The sequence below is a fragment of the Pelobates fuscus genome, chromosome 10, assembly GCF_036172605.1.
Source record: "Pelobates fuscus isolate aPelFus1 chromosome 10, aPelFus1.pri, whole genome shotgun sequence".
In the NCBI taxonomy this organism is placed as follows: domain Eukaryota; kingdom Metazoa; phylum Chordata; class Amphibia; order Anura; family Pelobatidae; genus Pelobates; species Pelobates fuscus.
In genome coordinates this window covers 76,066,956-76,087,110 of record NC_086326.1, presented here as the reverse complement: position 1 = coordinate 76,087,110, position 20,155 = coordinate 76,066,956, and the positions used below count along the sequence as shown (strand labels likewise).

The 20,155-nt window shown below is 41.9% G+C and overlaps 1 protein-coding gene across 1 annotated transcript in view; it reads left to right on the top strand.

The window, feature by feature from the left end:
* Positions 1 to 20,155, top strand: part of LOC134575865 (collagen alpha-1(XIII) chain-like) — a 120,988-nt gene that overhangs the window by 33,931 nt on the left and 66,902 nt on the right. The window contains exons 9-11 of the mRNA XM_063435307.1: positions 327 to 371; positions 12,497 to 12,523; positions 18,510 to 18,596. Of these exons, the coding sequence (XP_063291377.1) occupies positions 339 to 371; positions 12,497 to 12,523; positions 18,510 to 18,596 (147 nt within the window). The 5' untranslated portion in view covers positions 327 to 338. The remainder of the gene's footprint in view (positions 1 to 326; positions 372 to 12,496; positions 12,524 to 18,509; positions 18,597 to 20,155) is intronic.

Sequence of the window (20,155 nt, the reverse complement as noted above, 5' to 3'; positions counted from 1 at the left end):
CCATTGCACATCTTGAATCCCATTTTGATGACCGTTGCTTTTAATTTGTAAATCTAATCCCTAAAATAATGATCAACGCGCTGTTTTACAAACCTTTCTCATGTACAATACAATAGGCTGACCGATCAGATAAACCTCTGACCCATCTCGGTCATTTTTTTCTTTGATTACTCTTGACCTTCTAATTCTGTCTTGAAATCTAGTTTAACACACATTTTTCAAGGAACACATTTATCGTAGGGTCACTAACATACTTCCCAACCTCCTCTAACCTCTTAGACTTACTCTTTACTCTTCTTTTTTTCTCTCTCATTTTGCGATTCCAGGGAGAAAGAGGCATGCCTGGGATGCCTGGAAAGCATGGAGCAAAGGTATCCCAACAGAAGCTTAGCACAGCTTTGCCGTAGGCTTATTCATTTTACTCTTAGTTGATATCACATTGTGCTTCTGGCATTGTTTGCACCTTTGTTTGTGCATATTTTTTTGTTTTTGTTTTTGGCATCCATGATTTTCCATTACCAACTTATGATCCTCGCTGCTTTTACACTCTGACCTCCATTGATTTCCACATTCCATTCCTTTTATCAATCCCACCGTACTTACTAAAGAGTACTGACTCCTCTTTCCACAGCACTTTGTGGCTGAATAACCATGATTTTCATCTTGTGTCCTTTTTTCCTATAGCTTTACCCATGATTTCTGTTTCTGAAAGTTGAGAGGTATGACCCTACCCTTCCTTAACTTTACCATCCTTTATATTTTGCTCCATTTTACGTCTCATAACTATCAGGGTTTAGAACCTCAATTTATATCCCTACCATTGCGTCATTCATTTTCCTATTAACTTTTCATGACCCTACCAGCTTCCAAACATACCTGCAATATCACCATCGGAATGTACGTGGCACTTACCCTGTTTTGTGAATGATGTATTTGTTTTAATCTTCAATTCCTGCTTCTGGTAATTATTCCAGTGTCTTTACTTTATGGTTTTTGTTTTGTTTTTTTCCATACTATTTTTAGGAAAATATTTTTAACTTTTTTATTTTCAGGAAACTTATTTGTTAAAGTTCCTTGGATTAAGAGCTTTTATTGGGTAGAACAGTATTCAGTGCTCCCTCTAAACTCAGATTATTTTGTTGGACTGGTCCAACATTGAAATCAATTATGAAAAATATTTGCAACAACCGCAACCAGTGGCTTACATTGAAACATAGTAAATGTACTTAATGTAAACTCAAGACCAGCTGTTATTTTTTGTAAACTGTTTTATGGCTAGACTGTTCACAAAAAGTACGTATAACATTGGTAGTAGCTTTGCATCATTTAAGTTATCTTTGCCAATAATCTGGGTATGTAAATCTGCAAAGGTAAGCTCGAATCAGCTATCATGCTTAAAATCTACTTTTACGTTTTGCTGGTGAAAGTTACTTGAAGGCACAATCACTTGGCTCTGTGTTTTATGGAATTATGTTTGATGAGAATGTGAGTAGATCTGTGTCTAGTTTGAAAATGCAGAAACAACGACTGTTCCACTTTTGTGTACTCACTCCTAATTTGTAATAGAGTTCCATCAACTCTTTCAACTCTTGATAAACTGTTTGATGTAACATATCTGTTTGCTATTTCCTTCTCCCTTCTTTTGGTCTCCTACTATATTTTATGTCTTTCCACATCCCACCTAAATTGCCACACAAGAATTTGTGTTTTATTTTTTTCCCTCCCCTATACCACTTAAATTTTCCTTCTTTTATCATTATATTATCTCCATAATATTCTCTATCACGTCTCATCTCCCATTCCTCGTTTCCTCATGTGATATCTCCTTGGCCACCAAGCCTGCTTTAAATCTTATCTACTGCACATCACATTTGTGCCTTCTTTACCCTTTAATTGATTTTTAGTCTGTCTTGTATGTTGGCTACCTGTGTAATCATTGGATACCCATTGTGCCAGTAGATAAAATGCCTATTCTTATGCTCAGACACCATTTGATGAGCATAACTCATTAAAAAGATGAAGGAACATACACATTCTTCACTCACACACCATTTCTTACAACTGTTAGTTGCCTTTTCCTAACCCCAGGTTCATTTAGTAACCTACATTTAATTAAGGCTATATGATGTAAAGATAACGTTTCACATCACAAACTTCCTCCATGTTAGTCCCATGGCTTCTCCAGATTGGGGGGGCAAGGGGGAGAGGGGGTGTCTTATAAAATATGCTTTTGAGCAAACAGCTTTAATATGAACTTGTAAGAAATCAATATCTACCAGTAACGGGTTCACCATTCTGTAACAGATTCACCATTTCTGCCCCACACTCTTAGAGAGAAATTATTACCAAAAGACTCAAGGTAGGGGAGCGGGGCCTGACTGGCATGGTGGAGAGAAGTGTTTTGATAGAGCTCCTCTCCTCTACTGATTAAAAAGCTGTTTTTGGCCCTAAGCGTGATTTGACTGGCATCCTGCAACTTACCTGCTCCTTACCCAAGCTGACAATCCCTGCAGGGGTCAAAGCTTGACAAGAGCTCATCTATTACATGACTCGAAACATGCGGCCTAGAGCACACCAGGTGGGAGAGGCGGCAATCTCAACGTGGAGTTGCCCAACTGCATCCAGCACTATACATGCGCCCCATAACCCCCCCTCCCATCCCCCTTGGACCGGCGTGGGGTGATCCCAGTCCACCTCTGGGAGGCTACCTTGCTCAAAAAAAGACCACGGGGCAAAACCTTGTCGACTGAAGCTAAATTTTCCAACTCCCCTAAGATGGCGCACACCGCATGGTCCCCTGACAACCCAAGGGACATGCAAGATATCATGTCCAGACTGGACAGATCTTTCGCTACCTTCTGGAACAAACTAGAGCTGAGAATGCAGCAACCTCTACCCAGACAATCGAGTACCTACTCACCACAAGAGCAGAATCCTTGCCTGAAACAGGAGACCCTGGCTCCAACAGCGCAAGGTGCCCCAATATGGCGGTGAAGTGGGAAGCACACACTGCTCCAGCATAGAGCTGCACACAGGAGGGCACCAACAGAGCCCAGCGGTGGCACTCACACACGACCTGCGATGCCACTGTGCCCGCGGGGTCCCCCGCACTATCTCCGGGCTTCAAAGCCCCACCTGGTATCCACAACGGTACCAGCGGTGAGGGCACCAAAATGGCAGAGACGCAAGCGGCGGAACTCACATGCACTGACAGCAGCACGGCGGTCGAAGCCGTCGCAGATCAAGCCTGAGCCAAGCAACAAGGTGAAGGCTGAAGGTGTCATGGAGGGCTCTGTCCCTGGCCTCTGCTCAAATCTGCCGACACTCACCTGGGTCCCAAAGCCTGAAGGGTTCCTGTACATCCATGGATCTACCAGTTGCTGGCATCGGGGGACTGTAGACTTATTCCCCATAACTCTGTCTGCTTCTCACACATACCGCCCAAGTCCCATTGCCAATTTTCTGGCTGACACTCACTCATCTATTAAGCAATTACCGTAATCACTTATACCTCCACACTTACTCCCTACCTAAGTAATCTGCTTGAAGCCTCCTGGGGGATGCATGCCATTAGTTCTCCTGTTGAGATAAGCCTGTTATAAATTTAAAACATGCTACCATTATTGTTTTCATTTATCTTTAGCTACAGACAGGTCAGTCTGCACGCTCTGCTCTTATTAGTACTCTTACCACATGTCTGTACTCAAACGTTCACTCATGTCATGAATATGTTGTTTAAATCATATTGAAAAAATGTGCATGTTTTAGCATTTACCCAAAATGTTGTACATGAAGATATGCTTGAGGACTGCTGTTGGGGCACCCGTAAGCTCGTTTGTATTATTATTATTTGTATTATTATAATGCACAACAAAAATACAAAATAATTTTTTTTAAAAGACTTGTTAAACCTAATGTTCTTGTATGTAGGAAATTGTCCAATTCTGTTATAAAACAAGAATAAGCAACCACATTACAAAATATTAAAACATTTTCAGAAGAGGGCATTAAGAAAAGTAACACAAACAAGTTATTCAAAATAAGCAAAGTTACAATCCCAAAAAGAGTAATTATTAAAGTATAAATGCTTGCCAGGAAATTAAGCGAAAGACTTGCATACCAATGCCAATCGACGTTTCAGAATCTACTCATAGAGATCCAGAAGATCTCATCGGAATTGTTTATACGTAAGATCCCTTAAATAGACTAGTAATATATTTCACTATATAAGCTATTTATGCTAATAAACTTAAGCTAACTCAGGCTAAATCCAATATGGAGTTCAATGAAACTATGTAATGATAGTCATTGTACTAAAGTAACACTCAACGTTAACCTTCATATGTAAGTATGAGTTCAAGCTAATAAGAAAACAAAACATGTTCTGTAATATAGGAAAATATTTTTACTTCTTACAAGTCAATTCAGACTCCCCATAACATCTCATTACATGAGGTCATACAAGCACATTGTAGCTCTTCTCTAAAGATAGACTTTGTTTGGATTGATTTTTTTATTTTATTTTTTACATGGTTGGTGCATTAAACTTCTATATTCATCCTTTCTTGCAAATCAATAAAGAACCCCATACTCCCACGGAAACCGTAGGTGAGGATATAGACATAAAAATGCTTTTTTTTCAGGCATACACTGTAGTCTAGCACTTCTAGTTTCACCTCTGCTCTTGTAGACGGTACACATGTATTGGAACATCGATGTACACTTCTAGCTTTTTTTTTTTTTTCTATTTAAACATTTTGACTTGCTTTCATTATTTTCTAACAATTTCATGTCTGTGCTTTTGTATATTCTGTTTGTATAAACTAGTGTATGTGTTATATTTTTTTAATGTGTTTCATTATACAGTTATGTATAATCTAGTTATGTAAAGCTGTTAATCTGCTATGTTACTCTATTCCTGCTGAGTACTATTTTACAAATACATCCAGTCACTAATGTGAATGTAAGAAATACTATATTCCAATTTGCAGCAATTCCGATTCATGAATTATGCAGATTATGGGAAGTCAAGGTATCTAACACACATTTGAGTAGACCAGGAATTTGCATGACAAACGTGTGCATACAATAGCTATATTTAATTTGACATTGGAAAGTTATTGACCTATTATAGTGTGTGCCAGGACAGCCAGGAATAAAATATAAGCAGTTTACTCATGATATGACATTACTTAATCTAGCAACCAATAGAAATATTTTTTTATCTTCGTGTGGAAAAGAGGCAGATCGTTGATAGTGCTGCCCCCCAAGCCATCCCGGGGTAACAAGCACTTTATTTTAATATTATACTTAAGAATAGTGATGTCCCGAACGGTTCGCAGGCGAATAGTTCCCAGCGAACATAGCTTGTTCGCGTTCGCCACGGATGGCGAACATATGCGATGTTCGGTCCGCCCCTTATTCGTCATCATTGAGTAAACTTTTACCCTGTACCTCACAGTCAGCAGACACATTCCAGCCAATCAGCAACAGACCCTCCCTCCCAGACCCTCCCACCTCCTAGACAGCATACAATTTAGATAAATTCTGAAGCTGCATTCTTTTTTTTTTTTGTATTTTGTTTTGTATTTTTTTTGTATTTTTTTATTTATTTATTTTTTTAGACCGAAGTGTGTTATATTTGAGCATGCTAGGCTGAACGTGCGTATATCATGGCTAGTTGCACTGAGGGTATGAGTATATAGCAGTACATTGTTGTGAAAGATGGCTGTCATGTTTAGGGTGTAGCTTGCACGCACGTTATCAACTGTGTATTTATATCAGCAGCTCCACCACTAGTTATAAATGAAGTGTGAGTCGCCCCATGAGATGAGACTAGTGAATAACATAATACATGAACAGTTAAGGTAAAGGCATGTAAGGAACTACGACAATAAACTCTTTAGGAGGTGAAATAATGACATGTTTAAACGCTTGCTACTTTACGATTAGTTAATGTGCAGAGAGCAGTTCATGTGATCAAAGGCATGGTGTAGAAGATCGGCTATAGTGGGACATGCTTGGCAGGCTGCTGTTTGCTGCTTGTGCTCATCCGATCCCTTCAGGGCGCCAGGTGCAGACCCTGGGAGTCCCTGATACCTGGAACAACAAAGGCAAGTCTCTGGCTGAGTGCCGGGTTTGCGGCTTGAGTTGGTGGAAGCTTGTTTTGTCGGGTGGTCGGATCTGTCCCGGTGGTGCTTCACGTCCGGTGCGGGATTGTGGTGGCTTAAGGTGGAGGCGAGTGCTTGACGTGGGGCAGGCTCTGCATTTCTGTTTGTGCCTCCGGTCCCGTCTTCGACGCCTTTTGCGTTGGTGGATTATAATGGGGACTGCTTTGCTTAGCTGTGGTGGAGCTTGTTGGGGCTGTGGTGGAGCTTGTTGGGGCTTCCTGGTTGTTATTTGCTTCCAAAATTGATTAAAGAGTCTGTCCAGCTTAGACTCAATATCCTGCCATGCTTTGCTGGTACCAGGAGGACACGCGGCTGCCGCCATATTGGGAGAGTCGCAGATGAGTATGTCAGCCTGGGCGGCTGTGCTCTGTGCGTCCATTAGCTCCAGACAGCCTCTCAGGGGTGGACCGGGATAACCCCCACCGGTCCGAGGGGAGGGGTAACGGAGCTCCTGCCGGGAAGTAGCTGCTCCTGGGCATCCCAGGATCGGGAGATCGGCCGCCTCTCCCGTCTGGTGAGCACCAGGCCACACTTGCCATGCGGAGGTAAGACTCTGTCGAGTTGCTGACCGCTATTAAGCATGTCGGGTCGGTCAGGTAGGAGCAACATTGCTGGGTCATCCCCTTCTGGGGTGAAATTATCTTGTTGATAGTTGCTTAAAGTGAGATATTGAGGGAGCTCCCACGAAATGCGTCTTTCCCCCATGACAGCTAGGCCCCGCCCCCCGGAAGCTGCATTCTTAGTGAGAGGAGAGACAGTGTAGCTGCTGCTGATTTAATAGGGAAATCGATAGCTAGGCTAGTGTATTCAGTGTCCACTACAGTCCTGAAGGACTCATCTGATCTCTGCTGTAAGGACAGCACCCCAAAAAGCCCTTCTTAGGGCTAGAACATCAGTCTGCTTTTTTTTTTTCCTGTGTAATCTAATTGCAGTTGTGCGTCAGGCTCACAGCGTATACTTTGCCCACTTGCCCAGTGCCACCACTCATATCTGGTGTCACAATAGCTTGCATTTAAAAAAAATATATACTTTTTTGACTGTAATATAATAGCAGTCAGTTTCCTTCACACGTGTGCGTTTCAGGGCCTGCCAGGGCACAGTGTCACACCAGTGCAACTCATATCTGGTGTAACAGTAGTGTACATTAAATAAAAAAACTAGAAATTTGACTGTGAAATAATAGCAGTCAGTTTCCTTCACACGTGTGCGTTTCAGAGTCTGCCAGGGCACAGTGTCACACCAGTGCAACTCATATCTGGTGTCACAATAGCTTGCATTTAAAAAAAAAAAAATACTTTTTTGACTGTAATATAATAGCAGTCAGTTTCCTTCACACGTGTGCGTTTCAGGGCCTGCCAGGGCACAGTGTCACACCAGTGCAACTCATATCTGGTGTAACAGTAGTGTACATTAAATAAAAAAACTAGAAATTTGACTGTGAAATAATAGCAGTCAGTTTCCTTCACATGTGTGCGTTTCAGGGTCTGCCAGGGCACAGTGTCACACCAGTGCAACTCATATCTGGTGTAACAGTAGTGTACATTAAATAAAAAAACTAGAAATTTGACTGTGAAATAATAGCAGTCAGTTTCCTTCACACGTGTGCGTTTCAGAGTCTGCCAGGGCACAGTGTCACACCAGTGCAACTCATATCTGGTGTCACAATAGCTTGCATTTAAAAAAAAAAAATACTTTTTTGACTGTAATATAATAGCAGTCAGTTTCCTTCACACGTGTGCGTTTCAGGGCCTGCCAGGGCACAGTGTCACACCAGTGCAACTCATATCTGGTGTAACAGTAGTGTACATTAAATAAAAAAACTAGAAATTTGACTGTGAAATAATAGCAGTCAGTTTCCTTCACATGTGTGCGTTTCAGGGTCTGCCAGGGCACAGTGTCACACCAGTGCAACTCATATCTGGTGTAACAGTAGTGTACATTTAAAAAAAAATACAGGGGGCTTGTTGTCACCTTTCGGGGACACTTGGTGTTGTACGTGGCTGGGTGGAGGAAGAGACCTTCAATGTCATCAGTGAGGACAAGGAACGGGACATGGCTAGCTTGGTATCCAACCTTGTGCAAATGGGGAGTTTGCGGTTGTGCAAATGGACTGTTTGCGGTTGTTTGCAGTGCGTTAAACGGGGAGTTTGGTTAAGGCGAGTTTACCCTTGACTACTGGGTGTGCAGGCTTGACCTGTGGCCTGAGCTATCCCAATTTGCAATAGAACTTCTGGCCTGCCCCGCTTCAAGTGTCCTGTCAGAAAGGACCTTCATTGCAGAAGGAGGTATTGTCACTGAGAAGAGAAGTCGCATAGGTCAAAAAAGTCTAGATTACCTCACCTTTATTAAGATGAATGAGGGATGGATCCCGAAGGGAGTGACAGTGGGTGATACATTCGACTAAAAAAGGCCTGATGAGGGGGACTACTTAACACACCACTCCTATCTGGTGGCACATTAGACTACACGCGCAGTGCCCCAAATTTGAAGTAGGAGGACCTTTTTCCATCTCCCAGTTCCTAAAATCAATGCCATATACACGTCCCCTGACAAGGGACGTAACAGGGATTAAACTGATAGGAATAGTACTACTTAACACACCTTATAATAACGCAGAGAGAGGCAACGCAGAGAGAGGAGTCTGAAGAAGAGGAGTCAGAGGAGGAAGGTGGCTTTGAGGAGGTGGAAGACCAAACACAGCAGGCGTCCCAGGGGGCTTGTTGTCACCTTTCGGGGACCCTTGGTGTTGTACGTGGCTGGGTGGAGGAAGAGACCTTCAATGACATCAGTGAGGACAAGGAACGGGACATGGCTAGCTTGGTATCCAACCTTGTGCAAATGGGGAGTTTGCGGTTGTGCAAATGGACTGTTTGCGATTGTTTGTGGTGCGTTAAACGGGGAGTTTGGTCTGTCACTGTGAAGCGGGTGTAACCCTTACACTACCTGATCGATACAACATCATACCTGATGTTTTAAAGCACGTTATTCCAAACAATTTAGGAATGTTAGGTGATTTCTGCCCTTTATGGATTAAAACCAGACTCTGCATCAACTATGTAATTTTCCATGGCAGTTTTGCCATGGATCCCCCTCCGGCATGCCACAGTCCAGGTGTTAGTCCCCTTGAAACAACTTTTCCATCACTATTGTGGCCAGAAAGAGTCCCTGTGGGTTTTAAAATTTGCCTGCCTATTGAAGTCTATGGCGGTTCGCCCGTTCGCGAACATTTGCGGAAGTTCGCGTTCGCCGTTCGCGAACGGAAAATTTTATGTTCGCGACATAACTACTTAAGAATTGGTGGCATTGTGGGAATTATGAATAGGAGAATACTCACCTTTTCTTCTACTTGTGCGGCGTGACTGTGCGGCAGGGCTGGCCGGTGGAATCTGTGTAGATTGGGCAGGGAAATGTGACACACAGTTGTACAATTGCAAAAATGGAAAAGGAACCTCACTCAATTCATTTAAGACAAGGTGCTTAGCTGAACCAAGGGCCAGCACAAGCCCAGAAGATAATGAATATCAGTATCAGTATTAGAACATGTGGAACACTGCAACATTTCGACTCCCAATGGTGTCTATGTCAAGCACAGTTGTACAAGTCCCGTAGTCATCCTTCAGTAGTTTAACAGCAAAGACGCAGCCTGTTTCAGGTCTTGATGCAGGCAATGAGATGATCCCACCATGGTTTAAATCAAAAGGCAGAGAGAATTAAAGACAAGCACATAAAAATACATAGGGGCACATTGGATCAAATCAAATAATGGATGTAGTCAAAAGAGAAAAAGGTCTAGACACTCCAAGGCTTAGATAGGCAAATGTATTGGAACCAAAATGTACAGCAGCAATATTTTGACCAAAAGGTTTTTTAAAAGCAGAACACATATGCAGAAATGAACAAAAACCCTTGGTTGGGTTGCATCCAACTCTCTGTATATGGATGAGTGCAGTTTCTTATTTGGCTTTTCAAATAATAGATGTCATCAAATTATAAAAAGTAATGGATGAGGCCAATGGATGAGGCCAATGGATGCACTGGGAGAACAAAATAAGATCATTGATGTAGACACTGGGCAAACAAAATAAGGATAATGACTGTGAATAAATAACTAAGACTATGTCATTTTTTTTACATTGCAAAAAAGTAATTGGCTTCCCTGAAACTGGGCTCTGGATCCATGGAAACTATGTGGAAAATTATACATGTTGATAGCCAAACAAGACAACACGATTATATGCTACGTTTAATGAAGACCTACAAAGATAAGATGTTTTTTTTACTTATTTTATAGTACTTGACTTTCCCAACAAGTGTAAACAATCTATTTTCTCACTGCATAAACACATGTGGGTAACTGGCTGAAAACAACAATTATTCACTTTTGGGGACTTCCATAAACAACGTCACATTTCCAGCTTTTTCATTACAATTCCCAGATGAATATTTATATATTCAGAAGTATTGTGTATGGTAACGTTTTCCACTAGACATTCTTGAAAGCTTAAATTAACACTTAATGATTTACTTTGGTTACTGTCATGACATGATCTTTTTTTTTTTACAATTTAATCTTTATATATAGCAATATAAATGTGAAGGAATACCCCATCAGTTTCGGCTCCTTTTGTATAAAAGATTTGTATTTAATTTTGCTTTGTTTATTTTGTTCGGTTCCCGAACCAAGACCACCCCAGAGGCCTATTAGAATGTGGAACGTTGAGTATCCTGTACGAAGACCGCAAAGGAACTAATAAATAGAATGCTCCACTGGGTGGCCACCATTTCGTGCATGCAAACGCACGTGGTTGGGACAATGGATGGCGGCCATTTTGTCTCCCGAACACTGGCAGCGGGACTTGGTTGTCGAGTGCCTGGAACTCATTTTGGCTAGGCACTCCCGCGAACACCGGTCACCATGGACTTGCTGCCCGTTCCAGTTCCAGTACACCTATACAAACGGCGTTCGGGAGTTAAAGACTACCGATCACGGGGAGCATTCTACATGAATCAACGTTCATCTACCTTATGTGGTTTTCGTAAAAAAAAAACACAAACGGAGACCGGCTCTTGCCACAACTTCCCTGCAACTAATTTGGGATTCAGCCTCGTGGCAGACCGGTCAAAACTTTCCCGCTATGGCGATCCAAAACTACCGAACGGATCTGGGTGATTTTTTTTATATGTTGTTCACCCAGATCCAGGCTATACGGGGACGTGTTTTTTTGTGGGGTTTCCCTGTATTTTTGGGGTACTTTTGGGGTGGTTAAGAAATGTTTGATTTTTCTGTCTCTGAGAGATAATAAAATAAACAATGTGTATTCCAATAATTATCTCTCAGGAACAGAGGATCATGGGAGGGATTTCCCTGTTTTTCTGTGTTAGAAATCCCGTGTTGAGGCTTTTGCATAAAATGCAGTGTGTGGCTCCAAATGAACCAGTCTTCTCCCAGCATTAGGCCTTGGCTCATGTGTGGGGGGGGGGGGGTTATGGGACATCGGCGATAATTTACCTTTGGGATTATTTGTGTTAGTTTATTAGGAAAAGGGCATCCGTGATAGTGATACACTGGCAGACAGCCACAATAAATATTTCAGACACCTAGGAGACCTACTGATTCCACAGACTCTCTACTGATGCACTGTTGCTTCTGCTGTAGCTGATAATATAATACTAACTAATCGGTCTACTCTGTGTCGCTTGGTCTGATCCCAGAACTGAGCAAAGACAGTACCAGGAATATTTAGTAATGCGAGAGTCCAAAGTGAATTCAAAGTGAAAGCAAAATAGCTACTTTTACCTAAAATGTTCTCACTTATATGAGTAACCCTGTATGTGTACATTCAATAAACATTTTGTCAGGAACACTGAAAACTCAGTTCCTGGCAATCCAAACGTTTAATAATTACATTAATAACTTTAATGTTACCTTGGCATTGAGCAGTAAACATACAACGTTTATGGATTGTAGGACATGTTCTAATGCTACGATGTTCACCAAAGGCTTACATTCCTCAAAGCACATTTATTCACACTGTGATCATTTGCTTACTCCAATAGATGTATATGAGGGTATTGTGACAGCTCAGTGTTAGTAACTGATTCCCAGCCTTTCGAACCCCTCAGGTAGCTAAAATGAGTGTCATTCAATTGGGTAATACTAACATCAAAACTCCAGAAAGAAAAATCTAGCAAGGGAGAAATTTACTTTTTCTAGATTAGTAATTTAAATCTTTTATTATATTCTAGTTATCATCAATTAGGTTATATAGGTTTCAAAACCATGTTAACCTTACATACTAAATTTTGTCGTTTTCTTATTTGTCTAGGGTGAACATGGAATTTCAGGTTTAAAGGTATGTTTTTTTTCAAACTAATGTTAAAGATCAATGTTTTTCATTATAAGGCAGATTAAGTCATATGTATTAATTTATTTATTTTTGGGATATTTCATTACATGCTTAGAGGTGAAGACCTCTTGTCCATTGTCCATTAAGAAACTTGGACTCAGTGTGAACAAAGAAAAAGAATATAGGTTTATACTTTTGCAAAATACTGTAGTGATGTCGCGAACACAAAATTTTCCGTTTGCGAACGGCGAGCGCGAACTTCCGCAAATGTTCGCAAACGGGCGAACCGCCATAGACTTCAATAGGCAGGCGAATTTTAAAACCCACAGGGACTCTTTCTGGCCACAATAGTGATGGAAAAGTTGTTTCAAGGGGACTAACACCTGGACTGTGGCATGCCGGGCAAAACTCCCATGGAAAATTACATAGTTGATGCAGAGTCTGGTTTTAATCCATAAAGGGCAGAAATCACCTAACATTCCTAAATTGTTTGGAATAACGTGCTTTAAAACATCAGGTATGATGTTGTATCGATCAGGTAGTGTAAGGGTTACGCCCGCTTCACAGTGACAGACCAAACTCCCCGTTTAACGCACCGCAAACAACCGCAAACAGTCCATTTGCACAACCGCAAACTCCCCATTTGCACAAGGTTGGATACCAAGCTAGCCATGTCCCGTTCCTTGTCCTCACTGATGTCATTGAAGGTCTCTTCCTCCACCCAGCCACGTACAACACCAAGGGTCCCCGAAAGGTGACAACAAGCCCCCTGTATTTTATTATTTTTTTAAATGTACACTACTGTTACACCAGATATGAGTTGCACTGGTGTGACACTGTGCCCTGGCAGGCCCTGAAACGCACACGTGTGAAGGAAACTGACTGCTATTATATTACAGTCAAAAAAAGTTTTTTTTTTAAAATGCAAGTTATTGTGACACCAGATATGAGTGGTGGCACTGGGCAAGTGGGCACAGTATATGCTGTGAGCCTGACACACACGCTGCCAGGCAGGCAACTGCAATTAGATTACACAGGAAAAAAAAAAAAAGCAGACTGATGTTCTAGCCCTAAAAAGTGCTTTTTGGGGTGCTGTCCTTACAGCAGAGATCAGATGAGTCCTTCAGGACTGTAGTGGACACTGAATACACTAGCCTAGCTATCGATTTCCCTATTAGCTGTCATGGAGGAAAGATGCACTTCGTCTGAGCTCCCTAAATATCTCACTTTAAGCAACTATCAACAAGATAATTTCACCCCAGAAGGGGATGACCCAGCAATGTTGCTCCTACCTGACCGACCCGACATGCTTAATAGCGGTCAGCAACTCGACAGAGTCTTACTTACCTCCTCGTGGCAAGTGTGGCCTGGTGCTCACCAGGCGGGAGAGGTGGCCGATCTCCCGAACCTGGGATGCCCAGGAGCAGCTACTTCCCAGCAGGAGCTCCATTACCCCCCCCCCCCCCCCTCGGACCGGTGGGGGTTATCCCAGTCCACCCCTGAGAGGCTGTCTGGAGCTAATAGACGCACAGAGCACAGCCGCCCAGGCTGACATACTCATCTGCAACTCTCCCAATATGGCGGCAGCCGCGTGTCCTCCTGGTACCAGCAAAGCATGGCAGGATATTGAGTCTAAGCTGGACAGACTCTTTAATCAATTTTGGAAGCAAATAACAAGCAGGAAGCCCCAACAAGCTATGCAAAGCAGTCCCCATTAAAATCCACCAACACAAAAGGCGTAGAAGACGGGACCGGAGGCACAAACAGAAATGCAGAGCCTGCCCCACGTCAAGCACTCGCCTCCACCTTAAGCCATCACAATCCCGCACCGGACGTGAAGCACCACCGGGACAGATCCGACCACCCAACAAAACAAGCTTCCACCACCTCAAGCCGCGAACCCGGCACTCAGCCAGAGACTTGCCTTTGTTGTTCCAGGTATCAGGGACTCCCAGGGTCTGCACCTGGCGCCCAGAAGGGATCGGATGAGCACAAGCAGTAAACAGCAGTCTGCCAAGCATGTCCCAGAATAGCCGATCCTCCACACCATGCCTTTGATCACATGAACTGCTCTCTGCACATGAACTAATCGTAAAGTAGCAAGCGTTTAAACATGTCATTATTTCACCTCCTAAAGAGTTTATTGTCGTAGTTCCTTACATGCCTTTACCTTAACCGTTCATGTATTATGTTATTCACTAGTCTCATCTCATGGGGCGACTCACACTTGATTTATAACTAGTGGTGGAGCTGCTGATATAAATACACAGTTGATAATGTGCAAGCTACACCCTAAACATGACAGCCATCTTTCACAACAATGTACTGCTATATACTCATACCCTCAGTGCAACTAGCCATGATATACGCACGTTCAGCCTAGCATGCTCAAATATAACACACGTCTGTCTAAAAAATAAATAAAAAAAGAATTACAAAAAAAAGAATGCAGCTTCAGAATTTATCTAAATTGTATGCTGTCTAGGAGGTGGGAGAGTCTGGGAGGGAGGGTCTGCTGCTGATTGGCTGGAATGTGTCTGCTGACTGTGAGGTACAGGGTCAAAGTTTACTCAATGATGACGAATAGGGGGCGGACCGAACATCGCATATGTTCGCCATCCGTGGCGAACGCATACAAGCTATGTTCGCCAGGAACCCGTTCGGGACATCACTAGTTAGCACTGGTTTTCTTTCCTCGAAACAGGAAAATATATGTTTAAAAGTTTTTGTTAATGACAGAATTGCAGTGAACTAAAAACAGAATTGCCAAAAAAAAAAAAAATTCCATTGTATTCACATCTTGGATATTTTAGTCTAAATAAAAGTGGGCAAACCAGTAGAAATCACTTCTTAGTAGATATACAACAATGAATACATGCATGCACTTTTCATGCATGTATTTATTAGGGGTATGTCTTAAAAGAGCTTACAAAAGCTGTAGTTCTTATGAACGGTAGCCTTTGCAAGCTCTACACTTTTTCTCAGAGGAAATAGCCTATCAGAGACTTCTCATTGAGAAGCCTCTGATGCCCTCCCTCCATGTACCTGATTATGTGCACGCGTCTGCCGAGTGACTGCGTCATCTCGTGCACACACACACACTGCATAGCATTCTGATCTGAGGTCTGAGAAGAGGTAGGCGAGGGTAGACAGACACAATCAAGAAGGGTACACCTTACACTGCTGTAATCTCAGGAGAGCTAATGAAAGCAGGGAGAAATCTCCCTATTTGAATGACAGCCATGGGATGTTTCGTAAATGTATTGTAAAAGTAACGATTTCTCATAGAAATCTGCACTTTTACAAAGTGCTATTGAAATAAGATACTCACCTATAAAACATTTAAGCAAGCCGAAGTGTTCAATGGATGTGGATTGGCCTATTAAGCGATTCATTTTTCAATTAAATGCTAAATAACGTGAATACATAGCAAATATTGGGGAGTTTCGTCTTTCCAGGTTATGCAGATTTTCTGCAGTGTTATTGCAGAGTTTCTGTAGAATAAACTCGTGCTGTGCTTGGAGACCTAAGAGATGACCAGTCAGATATTTTTAGCAGCATGCAATTTTTGCTCTGCAAAGGAAAATTCTTTGTTCATAAACTTCAAGGATGATGTTTGATATGTGGAAAAAAATGAGAGATGTATGAGATTATTTTTTTTAGAATATACACAGATTAAACATTCTTTTTTGTGTCAAGACACAATTATAATTAATGTTTAAAGAGACACTCCAGACCCCTATAGCATTTCAGCTTGCTGAAGTACTTTATGTGTCAAGAGTGTGTCCTCTATTTGTCATTTTACAAAAAATGCAGATTTAAATTCATATTGGCACTTCTATCAATTAACCTTTTACATATCCCTAGCTGTCAATCAGACTGCCAGTCTTGTTCCTGGGTTTGTTAGCTCAGTGGAGCTACACTCAAGAGGCAGTAATTGCTCAAAGCACCTGCCTTGCAAAGACTTCTCATTGAGCTGCATTGGGAAGTCTGTGATTGGACAGCCACAGAAATACTGGGCAAGGTTTGAAGGGCAAGGCTTGCAAAGGCTGCAGACAAGAGATCTGCAGCTTTTGCAAACTGTTTATAGATATACCCACAATTAAAAAATACATAATTAAATGAATGCATGTTTTCATTGGGTTTATATCTACTAAACAGTATGTTTTTTCCTTGTATTTGGGGAGTGGAGTGTCCCTTTAAGTTTTATACCTATATGAAGATACCGTTGAAAATACAATGTTGAAAATTCAAGTTGCCTTCTTTGTAACTCTGTTCAGGGATCCCTTGCACCATATTCCACCCACATGTAATAATGCAAAACAACACTCTGCTCAGCGGCGTACATACTACGGTTCCAGGGGTCGCAGCTGCGACCGGGCCCGTCAAGTCAGGGGTCCTGGCCGCCCTGCGGACCCCAGCAACCGGGTACCAGCTGCCACCATCTTTTGCAGCCCCGGCCCGCGTGGCAAACCGCCGGGGCCACATGCTAAGGGGTCCATCGGGTGGCCCATGCTGTCAGGGCCAACCAATGGAGACGGATTGTCAGGGGGCCCGGTCAGCGCTGGGCGCTTTAACAGCGCACCCAGTGCTGACCGGGCCCCCTGTGATGATATCAGACAGAGCTGGGAGGAAGTGACTGCATGTCACTCCTCCCAGCTATCTGACAGAGCCGCGCGGGAGGAAGGAGGAGGGAGTCAGAGTGGGAACTCTGACTCCCGTCAGCCTGAGCCCACACTGGACTCCAGGGAAGTCACCCTCCTGCAAAAGGTAGGAAACAGGAGGGTGACTTAAACATTTTGTATGTGTATGTGTATGTCTGTGTGTCTGTCTGTATGTGTATGTGTGTCTCTGTATGTATGTGTCTGTGTGTGTGTCTCTGTATGTATGTGTCTGTGTGTGTGTCTCTGTATGTATGTGTCTGTGTGTGTCTGTCGGGGGGTGTATGTGTGTGTCTGTATGTATGTGTCTGTGTGTATGTGTGTGTGCCTTTATGTATGTCTGTATGTATGTGTCGGGGGGGAGGGCATGGATCAGAGGGGGGGGGGCACGGATCAGTTTCGCACCGGGGCCCCATGTATTGTGTGTACGTCACTGACTCTGTTGAAGATGTTGCAAGATAGCTAATGTCACTGGGATCTTAACCAGGTTCATCTTGGACATATGCATTAAGTTTAATTTGCCTTACTGAAAGTATACCAGTGACATCAGCTGTCTCAGTGTGTGGGCTGACTGGGAAATGGAATGCCTATGGGAGATGGCAGCTAATTTAAAATTCTGTCCTGCTTTGATTGGCCATATTTTAAAAGCAGCTGTTTTTAGTAAAGAATTAGTAAAGAATTTAAAGTTAGAAGAACAAGAAAGTGATTGGTCTGATGTTAATTCATCATTTAATTAGTATTACAGATTAGTAATGTCAACTAATCATTTCAACTGTATTAATTCAAATTATAGCATAATTGTTTTATGTAATGCCTTAATGATCAGTAATGTCTTAATGTAAATAGAATTTATTCTATTTGCCTGCTTTCTATTTAGATTCTGTAAGAAATATTGTATTTTAGAGAAAACAGTGTTTATATGCTACATGAAGGGGTACGAGAAACATAAAGCACCCCACAGACCCCTGATTAACTGCTCTGTGCTTTCAGTCAATCAGAATATAGCTTGAATTCCAAAACAGACCAGACAAGAATAGACTAATTTTAGCCATCTGCCTTAAAAACTGTTTTTAAAAAAAGTCATCAACGACATCTTTACGTATCTATATTTGAAGTTCTTTAAAGGTCCATTTATATAACATCTATGGTAGGTAATTTGGAGAAGCGATCAGTCTTTGATGTCCTCATTTATTTTGCCTTACCTTTGGCAAATGCTATCACTGATCTGAATATTATGCCTCAGTCTGTCATGTTTACCAATAGTTTCATATAATATGAATATGATATTTTTCATTTTTATATATCTTTCAATATATAATTTGTACTTGCAGGGTGAAAAGGGAGACACTGGCAATTCTCTTGGTGGTGTCAAAGGGGAACCTGGAAACCCAGGCTTACCGGGACCCCCAGGACCAAAGGTATGTGTCTGTTCATTTTAAAACATTGGTATATAACACTGGGAATATGAACTCGGGAGCAAAGTTCTAAATGTTGAGAAGTCACAATGAAACCAACCAAATTTCCCTGCAGTTCGATCTACCTTTTCAACTAAGAATTAACAGAATTATTCTTTACACTTTAACCTCATTGGTTTTATTTGCACATTTAAATGTATAATATTAGATGTCATCTTATAAAAAGTTAATTTGATTTGGAATTGCTACTTTTAAAAACATAGGACATATTTACAAAAAGTGTCATTAAAGCATTGCCATAAGCTGTGGCTCTAAACACTAGGGAACTTATAGTGGCTGCAAATTACCACTAGGTTTCCAACTTTTTTTGCAGCCTATGGCTAACAGTGTTAAAGGGACACTATAGTCATCAGAACAACTACAGCTTAATGTAGTTGTTTTAGTGAGTATAATAGCTCCCTTCAGGCATTTTAATGTAAACACTGCCTTTTCAGAGAAAAGGCAGTGTTTACATTGCCCCTAGGGACACCTCCAAGTGGCCACTCCTCAGATGGCCACTGGAGGGGCTTCCTGGCTCAGAGCTGCACAGGAAGCAGCCCTGCCGTTCAGCATCCCCACGCTCTGCATGGAAACGTTGAATTTTTCGCATAAAGATGCATTGGTTCAATGCATCTCTATGAGGTGGTGCTGATTGGCCAAAACTGCATTTGGTCCCACCCCCTTGTCGATTGTAGCCAATCCAATGCTTTCCAGATGAGAAAGCATTGGATTGATTAAAAATCTGCCATATTGATGATGTCGCCAAAGGGGAGTGGCCAGCGCCGTGGAGAACTGGAATTAAGGTGAGTTTTAACCAATTCTGAGGCGGTTAAGAGGGGGGTGGGGACAAGCCACCTAAATGGTGGGTTTTACCTATAGGGTCAGGAATACATGTTTGTAAACGCTCCTGCAGTTTGTGCCTTGGTTGTGCCAGGACTGATCTGGCTTGGGGTGTCAGTTATATATAGTTAATATGCATTTAAAAGAAAACATATTATTGCATTAAAAAAAGAGGATTTTCAATCTTTCATTCAGTAGTGTAGCTTCCTAAAAAGTGCCAGTTCTCCTTAATGGCTACTTAACCAATAACCAACTGTATTGTCAAGACATTTTTTAGGAAATGTTCCAAGTAAGCACTGTGCAGCTTATTCAGCCAGAATTGTAAAACCTTATGAGAGAGTTTCATACTAGGTTACATCAGTCTTTTTGTATTATTTGGATCTGATTTTTTCTTTGTTCTGAATCAATTTCCCACTATGTGTTTCTCACTGGAGATATACATAAATGATATTAAGTCAGCACTGTACAAAAGATAGTTACGTTGTCGCATCCTATGGTACCATAGGGACAATTCATTCCTGACTCCTGTATAAAGAAGAATTTAGCTGCTGTTCTGTTGAATGCCTCTGATTTGTTATTCATCTACCTGTTTTATTTCCCAGATAAAATGCTTCCACGTATGAACTTAAAATTCACGCAAGTTATATATAACCTAAACCATTCTCCATCTGATAAAGCTTCTT